This window comes from Pristis pectinata, chromosome 4 (assembly GCF_009764475.1).
Source record: "Pristis pectinata isolate sPriPec2 chromosome 4, sPriPec2.1.pri, whole genome shotgun sequence".
NCBI classification, from domain to species: Eukaryota; Metazoa; Chordata; class Chondrichthyes; order Rhinopristiformes; family Pristidae; genus Pristis; species Pristis pectinata.
In genome coordinates this window covers 29,948,295-29,964,828 of record NC_067408.1, presented here as the reverse complement: position 1 = coordinate 29,964,828, position 16,534 = coordinate 29,948,295, and the positions used below count along the sequence as shown (strand labels likewise).

Below are 16,534 nucleotides of genomic sequence, written 5' to 3'. Positions count from 1 at the left end.
TAATAATCTTGTAATGTGTTTTAAAACAAAAATGCCAATGTTCTTTCAGTCAAATGATCAAAAGGATACCCATTAATTAAAGTTAAGCGTGGGTGTTTTCCTTATGGCAATTCACCATTGCATCTAACTCCATTATAGTGACTCTGCTTTCAAAATGGTTAAATGGTTGGTGTCTGTTGTGGAACATCTTGAGAATGTGATAAGATGTATTTGTTCTTCTGTTTATTTCTTAAGTGATCATCAACTCACATTTACTTAGTGACTTTAATGTGGTGAAACATCTCAGAGTGGTTTACAATATTACTATAAAAAGTACAGCATTATTGTTAAAGCAAATCTGAAATGATGTCTTGGCAGATTTTAATTGCAGGAAAAATTTATCAGTCATTGACTTTATAAATATTGCTGCATATACAGGAATAATAAAAATTCATTTTGTAGTAGTATGTTGTGTCAGGTTGTTTGTGTGTGTGTATATATATATATATATACACGTGTGTGTGTGTGTGTGTGTGTGTATATATATTCACACATTAAATAATTACAGCAGTGGCTTAATCATTCATCAATTATTCAACAGTGCAATCATTGAGCACACAAACAAAGTGATATTTCTGGAAGATGATGACATTGCTGCAGTGGTGGATGGTTGTCTCTCCATTCACCGTGCTGAAAGATCAGTGGGTGATTCGGCATCCAGAACCATACATACTCTGCAGATAGAATTGCAACAAATAATGAAAGGTAGGTGGTATCTGCAGAAACAGTTTTGGGGGGAAAAAATCAGGTAGAACCCATTGAGCAGTGATGATATATTTATTACAGTAAGCATACGCTGGATTACACACTTTCTGCAAAGGTGTTATAAATTCATGTCATCTCACACCAGTTTAATAAATGTACTTAACAAGAATTTCTTAGATCAGCTTTCAGGTTGTAATGTTGAACTATATCTACAATGACAGAATATAGTCATTTCCAGCATGATGGAATTAAAGGTATTCTCTTGGGTATAGTTTTCAAATCATAAATTTCTTAAGTTTTATTTAATAATATTAGTCAGGTTCATGAAAACTCAATGCCAATTTTTGACATTTTTAATTGCTACCTTCCCTCCCCAATTTCTCTCACGTATTTCAGTCCTTTTCCTTGCATTTTAATCATCAGATTTACCTTAAATGCTGGCTGTTCTGCATATGATTTTTTCCCCCCAGAGTATTCATGAACATAGAAGTCTGAAGCTACCTCTCAGGTGACAGCTGATGATTTTCCAACTGCCACAGGTTCAATGACTCCATTTACTTCAATGAAAAGGAATAACTCCTGATGGCTAAACAAAGCTCTTGGACTTGGCAGTGACTCCATGAGTGGTTCCTGATCATACTGAACTGAGAGGCCAGATATGCTTAGCTAAGGGGTTTGCTTTTTCCTTTAGTAATTATTAAATATTAATAATATCTTAAATAATTTGGGCAAATGTATTTAAGTTCTTTTAATTATGTAAATGTATTACATTTACTTCTAAGTATCTCCGATCATTTAAACTCTAACAAAATTGCCTCAGTTCAGCTTGATGGTCAGACTTAAATGATTGCCAAAGATTTTTGACTTCTTCAGGCCGACCTTGCCAATTGCAGAAAGGCCCTGCAACCAAGTAACCAAGTTTGAGCTGGCTTTGTGCACTCTTACTACTTAAACCTTACCACAGATTTTTTTTTCTCTTAGATACAGTTTCAAACTGAAATGCCCCCATCTTTGGGTGGAACAGGGGCACAGCTAATAGAACTGCTGCCCTGCAGCTCCAACAAACTGCAGAACTGCATTCATTTCTGGTCTCTGGTACTTTCACCTTTTATAACCACATGGATTTCCCCCACTCCCACCCCCCAACGCCCCACCCCTCTGTCTTCGGTTTCAGTGTCAAAGTCGAGTTTATTGTCCCCAATATGCTGGTTAATAGGCTAATTGCCACTAGTACACTAGGTTAAATTTGAGGGTGAGTTGATGGAAATCTGTAGAGAGTAGTTTACAGGGAGAATGAGTGAGGGAATAGGTTTGCTCTGTAAGCTGGGAAAGACTCAGTGGGGCAAAATGGCCTCCTTTGTGGAATTCCGCACGGAAACAAGTTATTAAAAAATGGCTAATTTTTGTTATCCCTCAGACTGTGTTTGCAGAAAGTGATCATCCATTTATTTTCATTACACTTTAAGCATCTCAAGGAAACTACTGTTGCATTAATGGTTCCAGAAAGAATTTGTTCATGCTCCTTGGTTTCATATATTATTACCATAAATCATTCAAAAACATGGAAGTAATTTACCAGCATCGAATTTTTCCAATTACCCTATCTGATCTGTTCTTTCTACTGTATCCTGGGGTACAGTTAATTTCTTTAATTTTCCCCAATTCTTTCTAATTACTCTTGCATCCCCTGTTGGGTTGAGGATGTCCTGTTGATTTTGTTCTAACCACTGGATAAAATGAGTATGGTTTATGATCCCTAAGTTGAACAGTAGATATGATTGTAAAGATTTGTTATTGTAGTTAAATTTAAAATAATTTGGAATGTAATATTTTTTTTTCTTGCAGGTAACTTCAAAGCATTCATGCAGAAAGAGATTTTTGAACAGCCAGAATCTATAGTTAATACTTTGCGAGGAAGAGTAAATTTTACAAATAGCACAGGTAATAAATATATAATTACATTTGTGGCACAAGATTTAGTTTCAATATCTATTATGTTATTTGTCAGCTAGCAAATTACTAGTATTTTGAATGCAATTTTTTTTTATAAGGAGTCACTACATGGGCCGTTCTTATTTATTACAGTAATGCTGGGTGGATTGAGAGACCATGTCAAAGAAATAAAACGATGCAGACGCTTGCTCTTGATTGGGTGTGGCACCAGTTACCATGCTGCAGTGGCAGTAAGTTTGAACATTCAGTGTCTTCTATTCATTTTCTTTCAGTTTACCTTGCCTGAGTCTTCAGGCACAGTAGACTAAAAACATATAAGCAGGAGTTAAACCAGCACTGCATGAAGAAGCCTGTCCAGTTTTGTGTAAGACTCTCTAATTGCTCCATTTTATCATAAGCAAGGCCTAAAGCCTTGAAAAAACTTGCAACCATGGCAGAGACTGAAGCTTGCAGAGGAAAAGTGCAGGAAAATACATCTGGCGTTGGAGTGGGTTTAAGGGCAGATAATTAAGAAGGATGAAGGGAAGAGAGGGTTTGAGGAGAAAATTTTAGGGACTGGACAGATTTTGGGTGCAGACCAATGTGGGAAGAATTTTGTACTGGCATTTGGGCAGTGCAGAGATCAGCCACAGAGATTGAGATGGTGGGAGGCTGTGGGAGAGGTCAGTAAGATTGTTGGGGAAGGTCATTGAAGGTAATAAACAGGGTTGGGTTTCCTCGGATAGGTAGAGCTTATTAGAGAGTTCACGTGGGGGAGGAGGTGCTGTCTGTTGGGGACGTGATCACTTTTATGGTAGGTAAACTGAGGAGGTCAGGAAAGATGGGTAGCAATAATTACCCATACTTTAAAGAACTTTCTTAGAGACTTTGGCATCTCTGGCAGCAGCTGAGATAAGGTGGAGGTTTTTAACCAATGCCAAACCTGCTTTGGCTTTCCAGTGAAGTACTGCAACAGTATTTGAAGCACAGGTACAATAAGTGCAGTATAAGTTATTACAAGTGACATCAAAGCAAATGTTGCATGCTATTTGTGTCACTGCATGTCAAGCTGCTTCTAGAAGTGCATGGAGTACCTCTTTCAAAAATCTGGAAATGCACTGGAGCACAAAGTACAGTTGCATTTAGGAGCTGGGCTATGTGTTAGTGCTAAAATAGTTGTCCAGAAATTCTGTTTTAGATTTGGTTTGTTCACAATGTTTTGTGTTTTGTTTGGTTTTTGTTTTAAATCTTTCTCCCTGATTAATGTTGCAGAAAAATATCGGGTACCTTTTTGGGGAACATTCTTTTTTTCCATTGCCATTCACACATTTCTCATTGAAAGTGTTTAATCATCTGGAAAATTGAACTTGGAAGAAATTGTGTCATCTATTGAATGTCCTGGGCCAACCTGTTGTAGACATAGAACATAGAACACAGAACAAACAGCACCGTATGGGCCCTTCGTCCCATGATGTTGTGCTGACCTATATAAACCTTCTCTATGATCAATCTAACCCTTCCCTCCTACACAGCCCATAACCCTCCATTTCTCTTAGATGACTGACTGTATGGTGTGGACTTGAAACATGAAGGAATGCTTCTTGCCTTTGCAAATATCTATGGTCTTTAGGACTCCATCTGAGACCTCAAAATACAAATGGTGAGAGCCATGGTGAGGTGCAATCACTGGCCTTTGTATCTGAGCATCCTCGGATAATCTCATTCTGAAACATTTTTGGAGAATTTGGGAGGAGAAAAAAAAATACTGCAGTTGGCTGTGGACGTTCCCTTTCCCATTAATTATTCCCGATGTGCTTTTGAGACTAGAACTATAGGCATCTCTCAGCACTTAAAAATAGCACCAAAAATGCCTTTGTAAAATCCTCAATTGACTGAAAGGATGAGCAAACTAATTTCAGTGTTCTTTCTCAGGCCATCATCCCCAGCATTGAGTTTCTAGTTGCACTCCTTCAGGCTGGCCACATCATGCACATACCTGACACTGGATTCCTCAGATAGACAGTCTATTCCAAGTAGTGTCATAGAACGAGATTGCCAGTTGAACAGAGAAAAAGATTCAAGGATGTCCTTAAAGCTTCCTGAAAGTGCAACATCGCTACCTACTCCTAGGGACTCAAGATGGAGAAGGAGCATTTGACATTGAGAACCACCTGGCCATGCATCTGAAGCACACATTAGGTTCTGTGCACCTAGTGGAAGGAACATGCCACCTGAGAAAGTACCACCCACAATGCCACATTATGTGGAAGAGTCAGTCTCTTCCCTATTACCTTCATTAGCCATCTTGGAGAACCACCAGACTTCTTTTTCTCCAGTGTGCCAATTGCAACTATGTTAGGCTTGAGGAAACTGAATAGCATTTCATTCTCCTCTAATAATAGGTCAAAAGGCTTGCAACAGAAGAAACATTGACTGGAAGCTCCATCTGTCTCATTGAATTGATGTAAAAGATTCTATTGCACTAGAACATATGTATTATCTGGAAGTGCTGGCTAAATTGTATCCCTCAAAATAAAAAAACATAAATAAAACAGCAATCATATTCAATGTTGTGACTGACATCTGCTTGTGATTGAACAGTCAATGATTCTAAGAAGCTTGAGCAAAGTTTACCTTGAATTGTTCATAACGAGGTGTTCATTTTATTCTGTAACCAGTGTAGATAGATCTCTGTATTTTAATTTTTGGTCAACTTAGACACGTCAAATATTGGAAGAATTAACTGAACTACCGGTGATGGTTGAACTTGCTAGTGATTTCTTGGACAGAAGTACTCCTGTTTTCAGAGATGACGTCTGTTTTTTCATTAGCCAGTCAGGTATGTATTAAAACTTGAGTTTTGAATTTTGTTGTTATTTCTTGTAATAATATACATCTACATGTAGTTATGAGCAAATTAGCTCTCTGACACTTTGGAAGGTATAACTTAAAAACTACTTATTGAACAAGATTCTTCCATCAGAAGATAAGTTTGTCTATAGTAATTTTAATTGCTGAAGTAAAGTGAAAGAAGATGATTGTAAAATAATTTTTTTTATCCTGCCAAGATATCGTTTTGTATCATGCCCAAATCTACTTCTGTTTAACAGGTGAAACTGCAGACTCCCTCATGGCTCTGCGATACTGTAAGGATCGTGGTGCCTTGACTGTTGGCATTACAAATACAGTTGGAAGCTCGATTTCTCGAGAAACAGATTGTGGTATACATATTAATGCTGGACCTGAAATTGGAGTAGCAAGTACAAAGGTTAATGACTTTTTTTAAACGATCAATGTTATCTTTTATTTATGCTGTGAGTACCACTAAACAAACACTATGCAATTTCATAACAAAAACTGAAAACATTGTAAATATTTAGCAGGTCAGGTGAGAAAAATGTTAACATTTCATCTCAATAGCAGAGACAGATGGAATTTTACAATCTAAAGGAATTATTCCCTAATTGAGAGAAATCAGAAGATTATTCTTGTGTCATGTCCTTTAAAACCATGGGATAGGAACCATTTGGGGTTTTGTCTTATTTTCTTTATTACTTTATTTAAGGAAACCTTGTGTATTGTCACTGATTCAATATTATTTGTGAGGTTCAGCATACAATCTTCTTGGCTGTGAATACTGATGCAAATTAATTGTGCAACCTGAATACAGAAAATGCTGGAAATACTCAGCAGGTCAGGCAGCATCTATGGATAGTGAAACAATTACCATTTCAGGTCTGGGACTGTACTCCACTGATGTGACATTTTGTGATGTTTTGTGTGATCAGTATTTCCCTGCTTTGGGGAGATGCATTTTAATCCATGTTGTCTTCAACTGATAAGAGTTTCAAATTTTTCACCAAATATCATGGCCCTTTCCCAGCAATTGGTACCCACTGTACCTATTTACATCAAGACTGAATTTCCCCAGGGATGTCCTGATCTCTGTAGCTCTGACAGAAACCCTGAAGGTACTATGGTAATAAAATCATTATTAGCCATTTATATTGTTCATCTGGAAAATCTGCCAGTGCATCTAGTGGAAACTGCAAGTGATAGCCTTACAGTTGGTGAAATAGAACGCCTACTACAACAGCAAAAGATCTTGCATAACCCCTCATAATTTTCTTTTGCCAAAAATAAGTTATGCTGATTTAATCTCTGTTTAGTCAAATTTATATCTTAGCTGTTGAAAGAAGCAGGTCTTCAGTTCCTGGCTAGTTGAGAGAGAAAAAAGGATTAAAAGAATTTTCTTTGGAAGACGTAATGACATTCTCAATCAATTTTGAAGCAAGAAGAATGAACCTGGACATAAAGGGAAAAAGTAGTGTGGTGAAACTCCTGTTATCTGGTTGTTTGGAAATCCCCATGGTTTGGTATATGGCTCACTGGGGCACTGTTTCGATCACTCCCTTTAAACTTGTTCACTGGAAAATTTATTATACTACAGTGTTAACATGTAAAATATATGTTGGGGGTATTAATAGGAATTAATGAGGTAGTCAGAATGACAGTCCAGCACCTCAAAAGTCCTGAGCATGATGGGTTAGCAGAGCTTTACTGTGATCCCCAGCTGAAATCGTGCTATGTGATGGAATAAGTAACATGATTTTCTTTACATCAAATATATTTCATTTGTATATGGATGGTATAAAAAGAATTAACAAGCTAATTTGTATGTTTGCAAGGACATAAGAACATGAATTTAGGCTTGTCTAACTCCCACGTTCTATCAAGATAATATTAGTTATCTTTTTCTAGTCTTCAATTTCTCTATTAGGTTCTCTATTTGAATTGCCATCCGCTGGAGTTCAAGCTGAACTCTTCCGTAAAAGAGCTTTTGTTTGGAATGAATTATTTCAAAGAAAGTAAATGCATGAAGCTCCAAAATCAAAGAACTTTTCTGAGATGTCTATTCTGCAGTCGTTGGCACTGACCAACCTTCTCTTTTCCCTTTTCCAGCAGAGGTCCCAGTATGGATCCCTGCAGAATCACAGACCTCTAGCCAGAATAAGTCCCATTGACCACTATCCTCTGTCTTCTATGGGCAAGCCAATTCTGAATCTAAACAGCCAATTCACCATGAATACCATGTATCTTAATCTTCTGGATGAGCCTCCCATGAGGGACCTTGTCAAACAACACCTTACTAAAATCCACGTAGACAACATTGTATTATATGAACCATTTATTGTTCATATTAGATCTCAACTTGGCATTGCATTGGCTGCTTTGAAATAAAAATTGAATGCTATTTGCCAGCCATGCAAGTAGCTGAGTGAAATGATAAAATAAATCTTTCTTTAAAATGAGCAATGCTTGATAATCCCTATACCAGCACAATATTCTTCAGATCTTTTAAACATTTCTTAAATACATCATTGTGAACCTCCTGATAACTGTTTTATCTTAACTTATTTACAGGCCTATACAAGCCAGTTTGTTTCTTTAATTATGTTTGGCCTCATGATGTCTGAGGATCGCATCTCAATGCAGGAAAGGAGAAAGGACATCATTGCTGGGCTTCAATTTTTACCAGGTGGTTATCATTGTTTATCAAACCATAACTGAAATGTAACCAGACAACTGTTTATTAAATTACATAAAATTAACTAGATTCATCTATTAAATGTTGCTGTATTCTGTTGAACCACTTTTTAAGGCTTGTTTGTTTCTACTGGTCCAACTAGGAAATCTTGGACTTTCCCCTCGCTCTCTCCACCATCACTGATCATCTCTTGACCTGCTACTCCCAAAACTTGAAGTTGGGGATTATTCCCTTTGACTTCAGGTTGTGGCCTCCTGCCCATCAGCCTCCTCATCATTTACATTATGTTTGGGTAGGATTCAGTTCTAAAAGATGGGAACAAAGACATGGGGTTTAAATATTTTGTTTCTCTTGCCTGTGTAATTGTGCAGACTTGTAATTCAGAATTCCCTTGTCTAAATGCCATGTTCCAGCTGAGTTTAAATTGGGGATTAAATTCTGTCTCCCAAAATGCTGCCTGACCTACTGGGTATTTCCACCATTCTCTTTTATTTTAAACTTGCAGCAATTGCAGTGCTCTACATCTCGTGATTCCAGCATTGTTTCTTCACTCTGTCTCATTCATCACCTTTTTATTTGCATCTCCTCCAGACAGATTGGTTGCAATAAACAAGCCATCACCACATTTACTCAACTGGCACCATAACCATTTATATCATTCATTCTTCACCCTATAAAACATAGGGAATTACACTGGCAATCTGTTTACACTGCACTTCTGAAGAAGAGTTCTTAAAAACTCATGGAACAAATCTCCAAACTTCTGGTTTAATTGAGCAAACCCTTGTTTTTAAACAGTGACCCTTAGTTTTTTTTTGTTGCCCGACAAGAGGAAACATCCTCTCTGAATCCACCTTGGGAACTTGGTAATGAGAGAGCATCAATCAATTTGAAAGTTTGGAGGAATTTCCTTTTACTTCTAATTGCCAGAGCATGGAATAGTTTTCCATTCGACTAAGGTGTTTGAAGCAGATGAAATTGCATGATTATAAAGGAAGAACAGGCCATTGTGATTAAGTCTAGTTTGGGAAAGATCTGGCATTGAACTTGGGGAAAACAGGCTCCTTCTCTGTGATAAACATAATTGTATCTGAAAACATGCTTTTCTTATTAAATATTTGCATGCAAGTTGCTTTGATTGCAAATCCCTGATAAATTTAGAAGATAACTAGATCAGTTCAGATATATTTATTAGCCTTACAACTGCCCTCATTTACTAACCCTTTATTTTTATTTCCATGTCACTTCTCTTAGACTTGATCAAAGAAGTTTTGTCCTTGGATGAAAAAATTCAGCAATTGGCCCAAGAGCTGTTCCAGCACAAATCACTCCTAGTCATGGGCCGTGGGTATCATTATGCTACCTGCCTTGAAGGAGCTTTAGTAAGTAGAACCTCTATAAAATCCTCCTTGTAATAAAAAAATCAGAGGCTGCTATAAACTGAAGTAAAAAAAAATGGAAATACTAAGGCAATCTGGCAGCATTTGTAAAGAGAAATAGAGTTAACTTTTTCAAGTCATTCACTTGAAAAGACCATTGTGCTCTTTGGATTCTTCACTTGTATGTGTTCTCCCCTTTCATCCCATCCTTCGATGAATCCTTCTGATATAAATACATCTCCTGCCACCTTTTCTAGCTGTCAGTCCACTTATTAAAAAGTGTCAATGAATGACATTTGGCAATAATAATAACAGCAACCAATATAATTTTTTTACTACTTATTTCATTTTTTTTGTGGTATATGCTACACGTGTATGTAATGCCACTCATTAACCTTGTCTGTTAAGTCTATTCTGTGCATTGATGGATAGCCCCATGCTAGTTGTGTTATGTGGCAGCTCCATATCAATCCCACTAATTCCATGTTTCCACACTTTATTTCCCGAGAAGTATTGAAAAGCATTTTATCTTCCCTTATCCCAATTTGACTATTTTCTTGTTTGTGTATTCATAAAAATGTAGAATAAATACAGCTCTATGATTTCCCCTTAGCTATTTGCTTAGATTAGACTAACCTATTCTCCGACTCCATTTATGCATCATTGCACCTTGACATTCAATAGCCTTTAGAATGAAATGTCAATTTCAATGTTCAAAATTTTAAGAGTACCCATCTTTTTGAGGCAGAAAATGTCAAATTTGCGTTGTGAGGGTGGGGGTTCTGGTTGGGCTCGTAACTGCCCTAGCTTTAATTTATTAAGTACATTCCCTCAGGCAGGACTTTCCCTGGTGAACAACATAGTTCATCTGCATGGACCAATTGCAACTCCTGTATTGTTTACATCATACTTGATTGACTCACTCCTCACTTTTGTAAACACTGGGGATATGAACTACAGTCATGTAATGTGTTCCCATAATTTAAATGCTGGTAATGTTATGGAGCACTTAACTTTATTAAGTGTCTCTTGAGACTGAGGTGTCCAGATTACCCCAGATGAAGACTGTAGGGGGAAAAAAAATTGCAGTCTAACTGGTACATCACTTCCTTTTATATTCCATCTCCCTTCAGATGATGTTACTCTAAACATTTTTAGGGAAGTACAATACTTGGTTTTTCATTGCTATATGTATCAAAAGCAAAAGTGATTTGTAGAAAGAACGCCTAAATCCTAATTATATATAATTGCTACAAATCACTTAACATTAAGAAAATACTCTTTTTATAAACCTGATTCAAAGCAAATGACTTCATACTACTTCACGTTAAACTCCAGCTGACATGGTTTTTGCTCACCCATTTAATATGACTTTTTAAAAAATTTCCTATTGTGTCACACAACTTCATATTCCTCTAATTGTGTGCAAGCTTTTGTATATCTGTTTTGCAGTCTTGAATGTAAATGATGAAATTAGCTGTGAAGTATTTATAAGTGCTTGATTGTGTGAGGAAAAGCTATTCTCTTTTTGACCATTTCTGGTTTAATTATATATAGCTTTCTATAAGATATTGAGTACAACACTCTGGTAATTAACTTTTTTTGTTATGTCAATAGAAAATCAAAGAAATCACTTACATGCATTCTGAAGGGATCCTGGCTGGAGAATTGAAACATGGTCCTTTAGCTTTAGTTGACAAGCTGATGCCTGTTATAATGATTGTTATGAAGGATTCATGCTACACGAAGTGTCAGAATGCTATGCAACAGGTCGCTGCACGACAGGTAGAGTTATTGTTGATTTATTTTAGAGTGCATCTGATGTTGTGTTTTGTATGTTACCCTATTCAACCGCAAGTTTGAGGAGTTGAATTCTAACTTTCTGATAAGGTTAAATCCATCATAAATAACTGAAAGAGATAAAAATAATCGGCAACACCTATGGAACGAGAGAGTTGATGTTTCAGGATAGGCAATGAAAGAACAAACTAAAGGTCTGTAACAAAGTGGAAGACAGGAGATGTTGAATAACAATTGATGATGGTACAAGGCAGAGTGGTAATGGAATGTAAAGGAACAAAAGATGGGTCTGGAAAGGATCCTAATAGTAAAAATAGGATCATTAAGTGAACTGAGTCGATGCTGAATCCAGAAGGCTGTAATGCACCTTGTCAAAACATTAAAAAGTGTTCCTCAAGCTTGTATTTAACCTGATTTTAAATATTGTAGAAGGCCAAGGGTAGAGAAATCAGAGTGGAAGTGGGATGGAGAATTTTATAGATGCAGGTGTCCAAGAGCCCAAGGTCTTACTTTCAGACTGTATACTAAGACGGTATTTTTGTTCAAATCATTTAAATGAAGGTAGCTTTTGAAATTGAGCTACAGGAGCAGCAATTGGACTTGTATGCCTAATTTTAAATTTGGATCTTGTGTGCACATTAACTGTACCTGAGAAATGAATATCACCCATGCATACTTGGTGTTTAAAATTATTTTGTTTGAATTGCATGGACAGAAAAGTCCACTGTAATGTACATTATGTATTTGGGGGCTGAATGCAAATAAACTTTGCATTGAATTGAATTTAGGAGCCGTGAGGTATTGTTGCAGCTATATAGGTCCCTGGTCAGACCCCACTTGGAGTATTGTGCTCCGTTCTGGTCTCCTCACTACAGGAAAGATGTGGAAGCCATAGAGAGGGTGCAGAGGAGATTTACAAGGATGCTGCCTGGAATGCAGAGCATGCCTTATGAAAGCAGGTTGAGGGAACTCGGCCTTTTCTCCTTGGAGAGACGGAGGATGAGGGGGGACCTGATTGAGGTGTATAAGATGATGAGAGGTATTGATAGGGTAGATAGTCAGAGGCTTTTCCCCAGGGCTGAACTGGTGGCCACAAGAGGACATAGGTTTAAGGTGCTGTGGAGTAGATATAGAGGAGATGTCAGGGGTAAGTTTTTTTTTTACTCAGAGTGGTGAGTGTGTGGAATGGGCTGCCGGAAACGGTGGTGGAGGCTGATACGATAGGGTCTTTCAAGAGACTGTTAGATAGGTACATGGAGCTGAGAAAAATAGAGGGCTATGGGTAAGCCTAGTAATTTCTAGGGTAGGGACATGTTCGGCACAGCTTTGTGGGCCGAAGGGCCTGAATTGTGATGTAGTTTTTCTGTGTTCTCAACAGAATATTTTAGTTGTTTCTTCTTCCAGATCCTCATATGATATTGTATTGTTAACCAAAATATTTAACTGGAACTTTTTTGTTTGTGTTTACAATGAACTTGTTCAGCAGTTCTAACATGTACTTCCTTTTTTAGGGCCGTCCAATAGTACTCTGTGCAAAGAATGATGAGGAGAGTACGAAATTTGCATACAGAACTATTGAAGTTCCACATTCCGTTGACTGCTTACAGGGTATTTTAACTGTAATTCCTCTTCAGCTTCTTTCATTCCATTTGGCTGTTCTTCGAGGATATGATGTGAGTTAATTTTACATCTTAAGATGTACTAACCATAATAACAAAGTGATTTATTCAAGTGAAAGTATCCAAATATTTTAAAATGTGAATCTTTTTGAAATATCATGCACTTAAAAGCTTGAATCTAATTATAAACAGGTTCTGTTTGATACCTGAGCTATTAGAGTCAATTGTTTGTACATATATAAAATTTGGTGGTAAAGAGAGTATGTCTCGTTGAATTCTTCAAGTAGGTTTAAGGCAGGTCAGGAGAAGATAAAGGAAATGGCAGGTTTTGAGTTGGTCTGTTAAGTCATCTTAGTTTCTGAGTCTTTAAACATTCATGCTCAGGAAGCTGTAGTGAAAGAAATATTGCATTGGACATCCCTAGGACAATTCAAAATGACAAAAGAGATTTCCTCTTCACTCTTTTTACCCTATCATCCTTGGGAACCACATCTAATAATTAGGAACTCCCTTGTACTGCTGGTGGTTCATCAAGTTAAACCCTTTAATTATCCTAACTGGTAGAGTGGTCCTAACTGGGCATGGGCAAGAATATCACTGGATCTGAGAAGTGACATCTTCCTGATGCTCCTCCAGAAAGCTTGGAGGAGCACACTATTGACGACAAAGATTTTGGGGGTTCATCAGTCTTTTACTGTTAATCTTAGTTTATTCTTGGACAGGAAAGAATGTTTTTAAAAGTGGGTGATCATTAACTACATTGAATTACTTATTTCAGGTTGACTTTCCTCGAAACCTGGCCAAGTCTGTCACTGTTGAATGAGGATATGACTACCTCGCCCATTTGAAGTTCGATGTTCTGACCAACCTTTGTTCTTTTTTTGGTTATCATTTCTTCTGGTGGAAAACATGCTTCTAATTAAATTATCTAATTGAGGTTTCTCCAGTAAAGAAGAATATATGCATGTCTGATACAAATCAAATGAGGTTATACATAGCTGGGTTACGATATTAAGTGCCTCTTCCTTTGTGTTTTATCCATGTGGTAAATACATCTTCTTGTAGCTACCTTGATTGAATGATTTGGAGGAAGCTGATGTTTACATAGAATGGATACATACAAAAGTGCAATATTAATAATGAAGGAAATCAATTTTAAAACATTATCCATAGTCCTTTTTTCTATTTTATGCCTTTTAAGATTATTTATGAATTTTACAAAAATCCCTCAGTTTTCTGGTTGTTGAGAATATCTATACTGGTCATGTTCACTGAATGTATTTTATTGTATATCGTTTTAAGTCTAAGGGAATTATTGGAAGTTTGAATTAAGTAAAGAAGCAAGATGAAGTGTTTTTTGCCGTTTGCTTGTATTTAAATCCATGATAAAAGCCATTTTCAAAAAAAAATGAAGGTGTGCATTGTGTATATGTGTCTTGTACTTTGGTAATGATTTGTAAACAGAGTAAATCATTTAATTATGATGTGCTTTTTCAGCATTCAAAATGCATAGACTTTAGCCAAACATTTTGCAGGTTATCATTAAAACGAGGAACAGTCATTTGACCTTACGGGTCCACATGAGCAGTGGTTTTAATCCTACATGACCATATTGTTCCCAGTGTTTCACCTTCTCTTCAACCACCAATCTGACCAATTCTTTAAAAATTGACATTCTCAGCCTTAATCACTTATTCTAGTAACATATTCCATAATCTTTCTAATAGTGCGTGTATATCCTTATTCCCAGCTTGTAACATTTAGAGTTCCAGATCCTTGATCCACTGCATCATCTTTTCCCTTCTCATAACTTAATATATTCTCATCAAATCAATGTGTTGTAGCAGCTAGCTACACACCATTAAATGAAGACACAGAGTCGCTGGTTTCGAAATCAGAGGTCGAATGCCGACCGGGGCATGGTGCGCCTTTAATAGCCGAAAACTTCCCGCGCGGGTCACCTGACCTTCCCGCGTGTGGTCTTTCCCAACCCAACGCTGGGGAAGAAGGAGGGCCCCGCGCCATCTTGGATCGGGGCCTCCAATGACGTTGCGATGTCAGGAGCCGGTTCGATAATGGTGCGTTGAGCCGCTACATAACCCCCCCAGAACCGGCAATACCGTCGCGAAAACCAGAATTAAATAAACTATGACTTGGGTGGCCTGCCCCTGTGCCGCGCTCGCTGTACCACCATGGGTTGGTCCGAGTCTAAATGAGCCGGCTTCAGCCGGTCAACCGTAAACACCTCCTCACACCCTCCAATGTCCAGCACGAACAGAGATCCATTGTTCCCAACGACCCGGAATGGCCCTTCATACGGCCGTTGCAGCAGTGATCGGTGCGCGCCCGTCTTGACGAAGACAAACTTACAGTCTCAGAGGGAAGTCGGCATACGGGTCGGGACCCGTCCATGTTGCGAGGTGGGAATCGGAGCCAGGCTTCCAAGCCACTCGCGCAGCCGGTCGAGCGCCCCGGCAGGCTCTTCCTCTGGCCCCCGAGGGGCTGGTAGGAACTCGCCCGGGACAACTAAGGGTGTTCCGTAGACCATCTCCACGGACGAGGCATGCAGGTCCTCTTTTGGCGCAGTGCGTATCCCTAGCAGGACCCAGGGGAGTTCGTCTACCCAGTTGGGCCCCTTAAGGCGGGCCATGACCACCGACTTCAGGTGGCGATGGAACCTCTCCACCAGCCCATTGGATTGTGGGTGATAGGCGGTGGTGAGGTGGATCCGGGAACCCCACAGGTCGGCGACGGCAGACCACAGGCCAGAGGTGAATTGAGCTCCCCTGTCTGAAGTGATATGGGCCAGGACACCGAAACGGGCCACCCAAGTTGACAAAAGGGCTCGTGCACAGGACTGGGCGGAGGTATCTGCGAGGGGAATGGCTTCAGGCCAGCGGGTAAAACGGTCGACAATTGTGAGGAGGTACCGCGCTCCTCGGGAGACTGGAAGTGGGCCGGCCAGGTCGACATGGATATGGTTGAACCTCCAGCGGGTAGGCTGAAAATCCTGCAAGGGGGCCTTGACGTGCTGCTGTACTTTTGAGGTCTGGCAGTGAGTGCAGGTCTGGGCCCATTCGGAAACCTGTTTACGCAGCCATGCCAGACGAACTTGTCAGACACCATCCAGACAGTAGTAAGGCTGTGGATGGCATCAAACACCCGTCTGTGCCAGGCAGCTGGGACGATGGGACGGGGTCTACCCGTGGAGATATCGCAGAGCAGGGTGCACTCACCGGGGCCTACCAGAAGGTCTTGCAGTTGCAGGCCCGAGACTACAGTGTGAATAGCTGGGCATCTCCATGTCCGTTTGCTGTGCCTCTGCTAAGGTGCCGAAATCCACCCCCTGGGACAAAACCTGGATGGTGGGCCATGACAGTGCATCCGCGACGACGTTCTCTTTCCCCGACAGATGGCGGACGTCAGTGGTGAACTCTGAGATGTACGACAAGTGCCGCTGTTGCCACGCTGACCAGGGATCTGAGACCTCGTGGAAGGCGAAGGTCAACGGC

At 39.1% G+C, this 16,534-nt stretch overlaps 1 protein-coding gene across 2 annotated transcripts in view; it reads left to right on the top strand.

Moving 5' to 3' along the window:
- LOC127569131 (glutamine--fructose-6-phosphate aminotransferase [isomerizing] 2-like) overlaps positions 1 to 14,594 on the top strand; it is a 51,699-nt gene extending 37,105 nt beyond the window's left edge. Inside the window, exons 10-19 of one of the 2 annotated variants that reach the window (XM_052013503.1) lie at positions 581 to 744; positions 2,590 to 2,685; positions 2,830 to 2,927; positions 5,395 to 5,515; positions 5,787 to 5,944; positions 8,101 to 8,215; positions 9,479 to 9,606; positions 11,221 to 11,388; positions 12,915 to 13,076; positions 13,801 to 14,594. In XM_052013503.1, the coding sequence (XP_051869463.1) occupies positions 581 to 744; positions 2,590 to 2,685; positions 2,830 to 2,927; positions 5,395 to 5,515; positions 5,787 to 5,944; positions 8,101 to 8,215; positions 9,479 to 9,606; positions 11,221 to 11,388; positions 12,915 to 13,076; positions 13,801 to 13,845 (1,255 nt within the window). In that variant the 3' untranslated portion in view covers positions 13,846 to 14,594. The remainder of the gene's footprint in view (positions 1 to 580; positions 745 to 2,589; positions 2,686 to 2,829; positions 2,928 to 5,394; positions 5,516 to 5,786; positions 5,945 to 8,100; positions 8,216 to 9,478; positions 9,607 to 11,220; positions 11,389 to 12,914; positions 13,077 to 13,800) is intronic. The other variant, XM_052013504.1, reaches the window with a different exon arrangement.
- Positions 14,595 to 16,534: the final 1,940 nt, after the last annotated feature.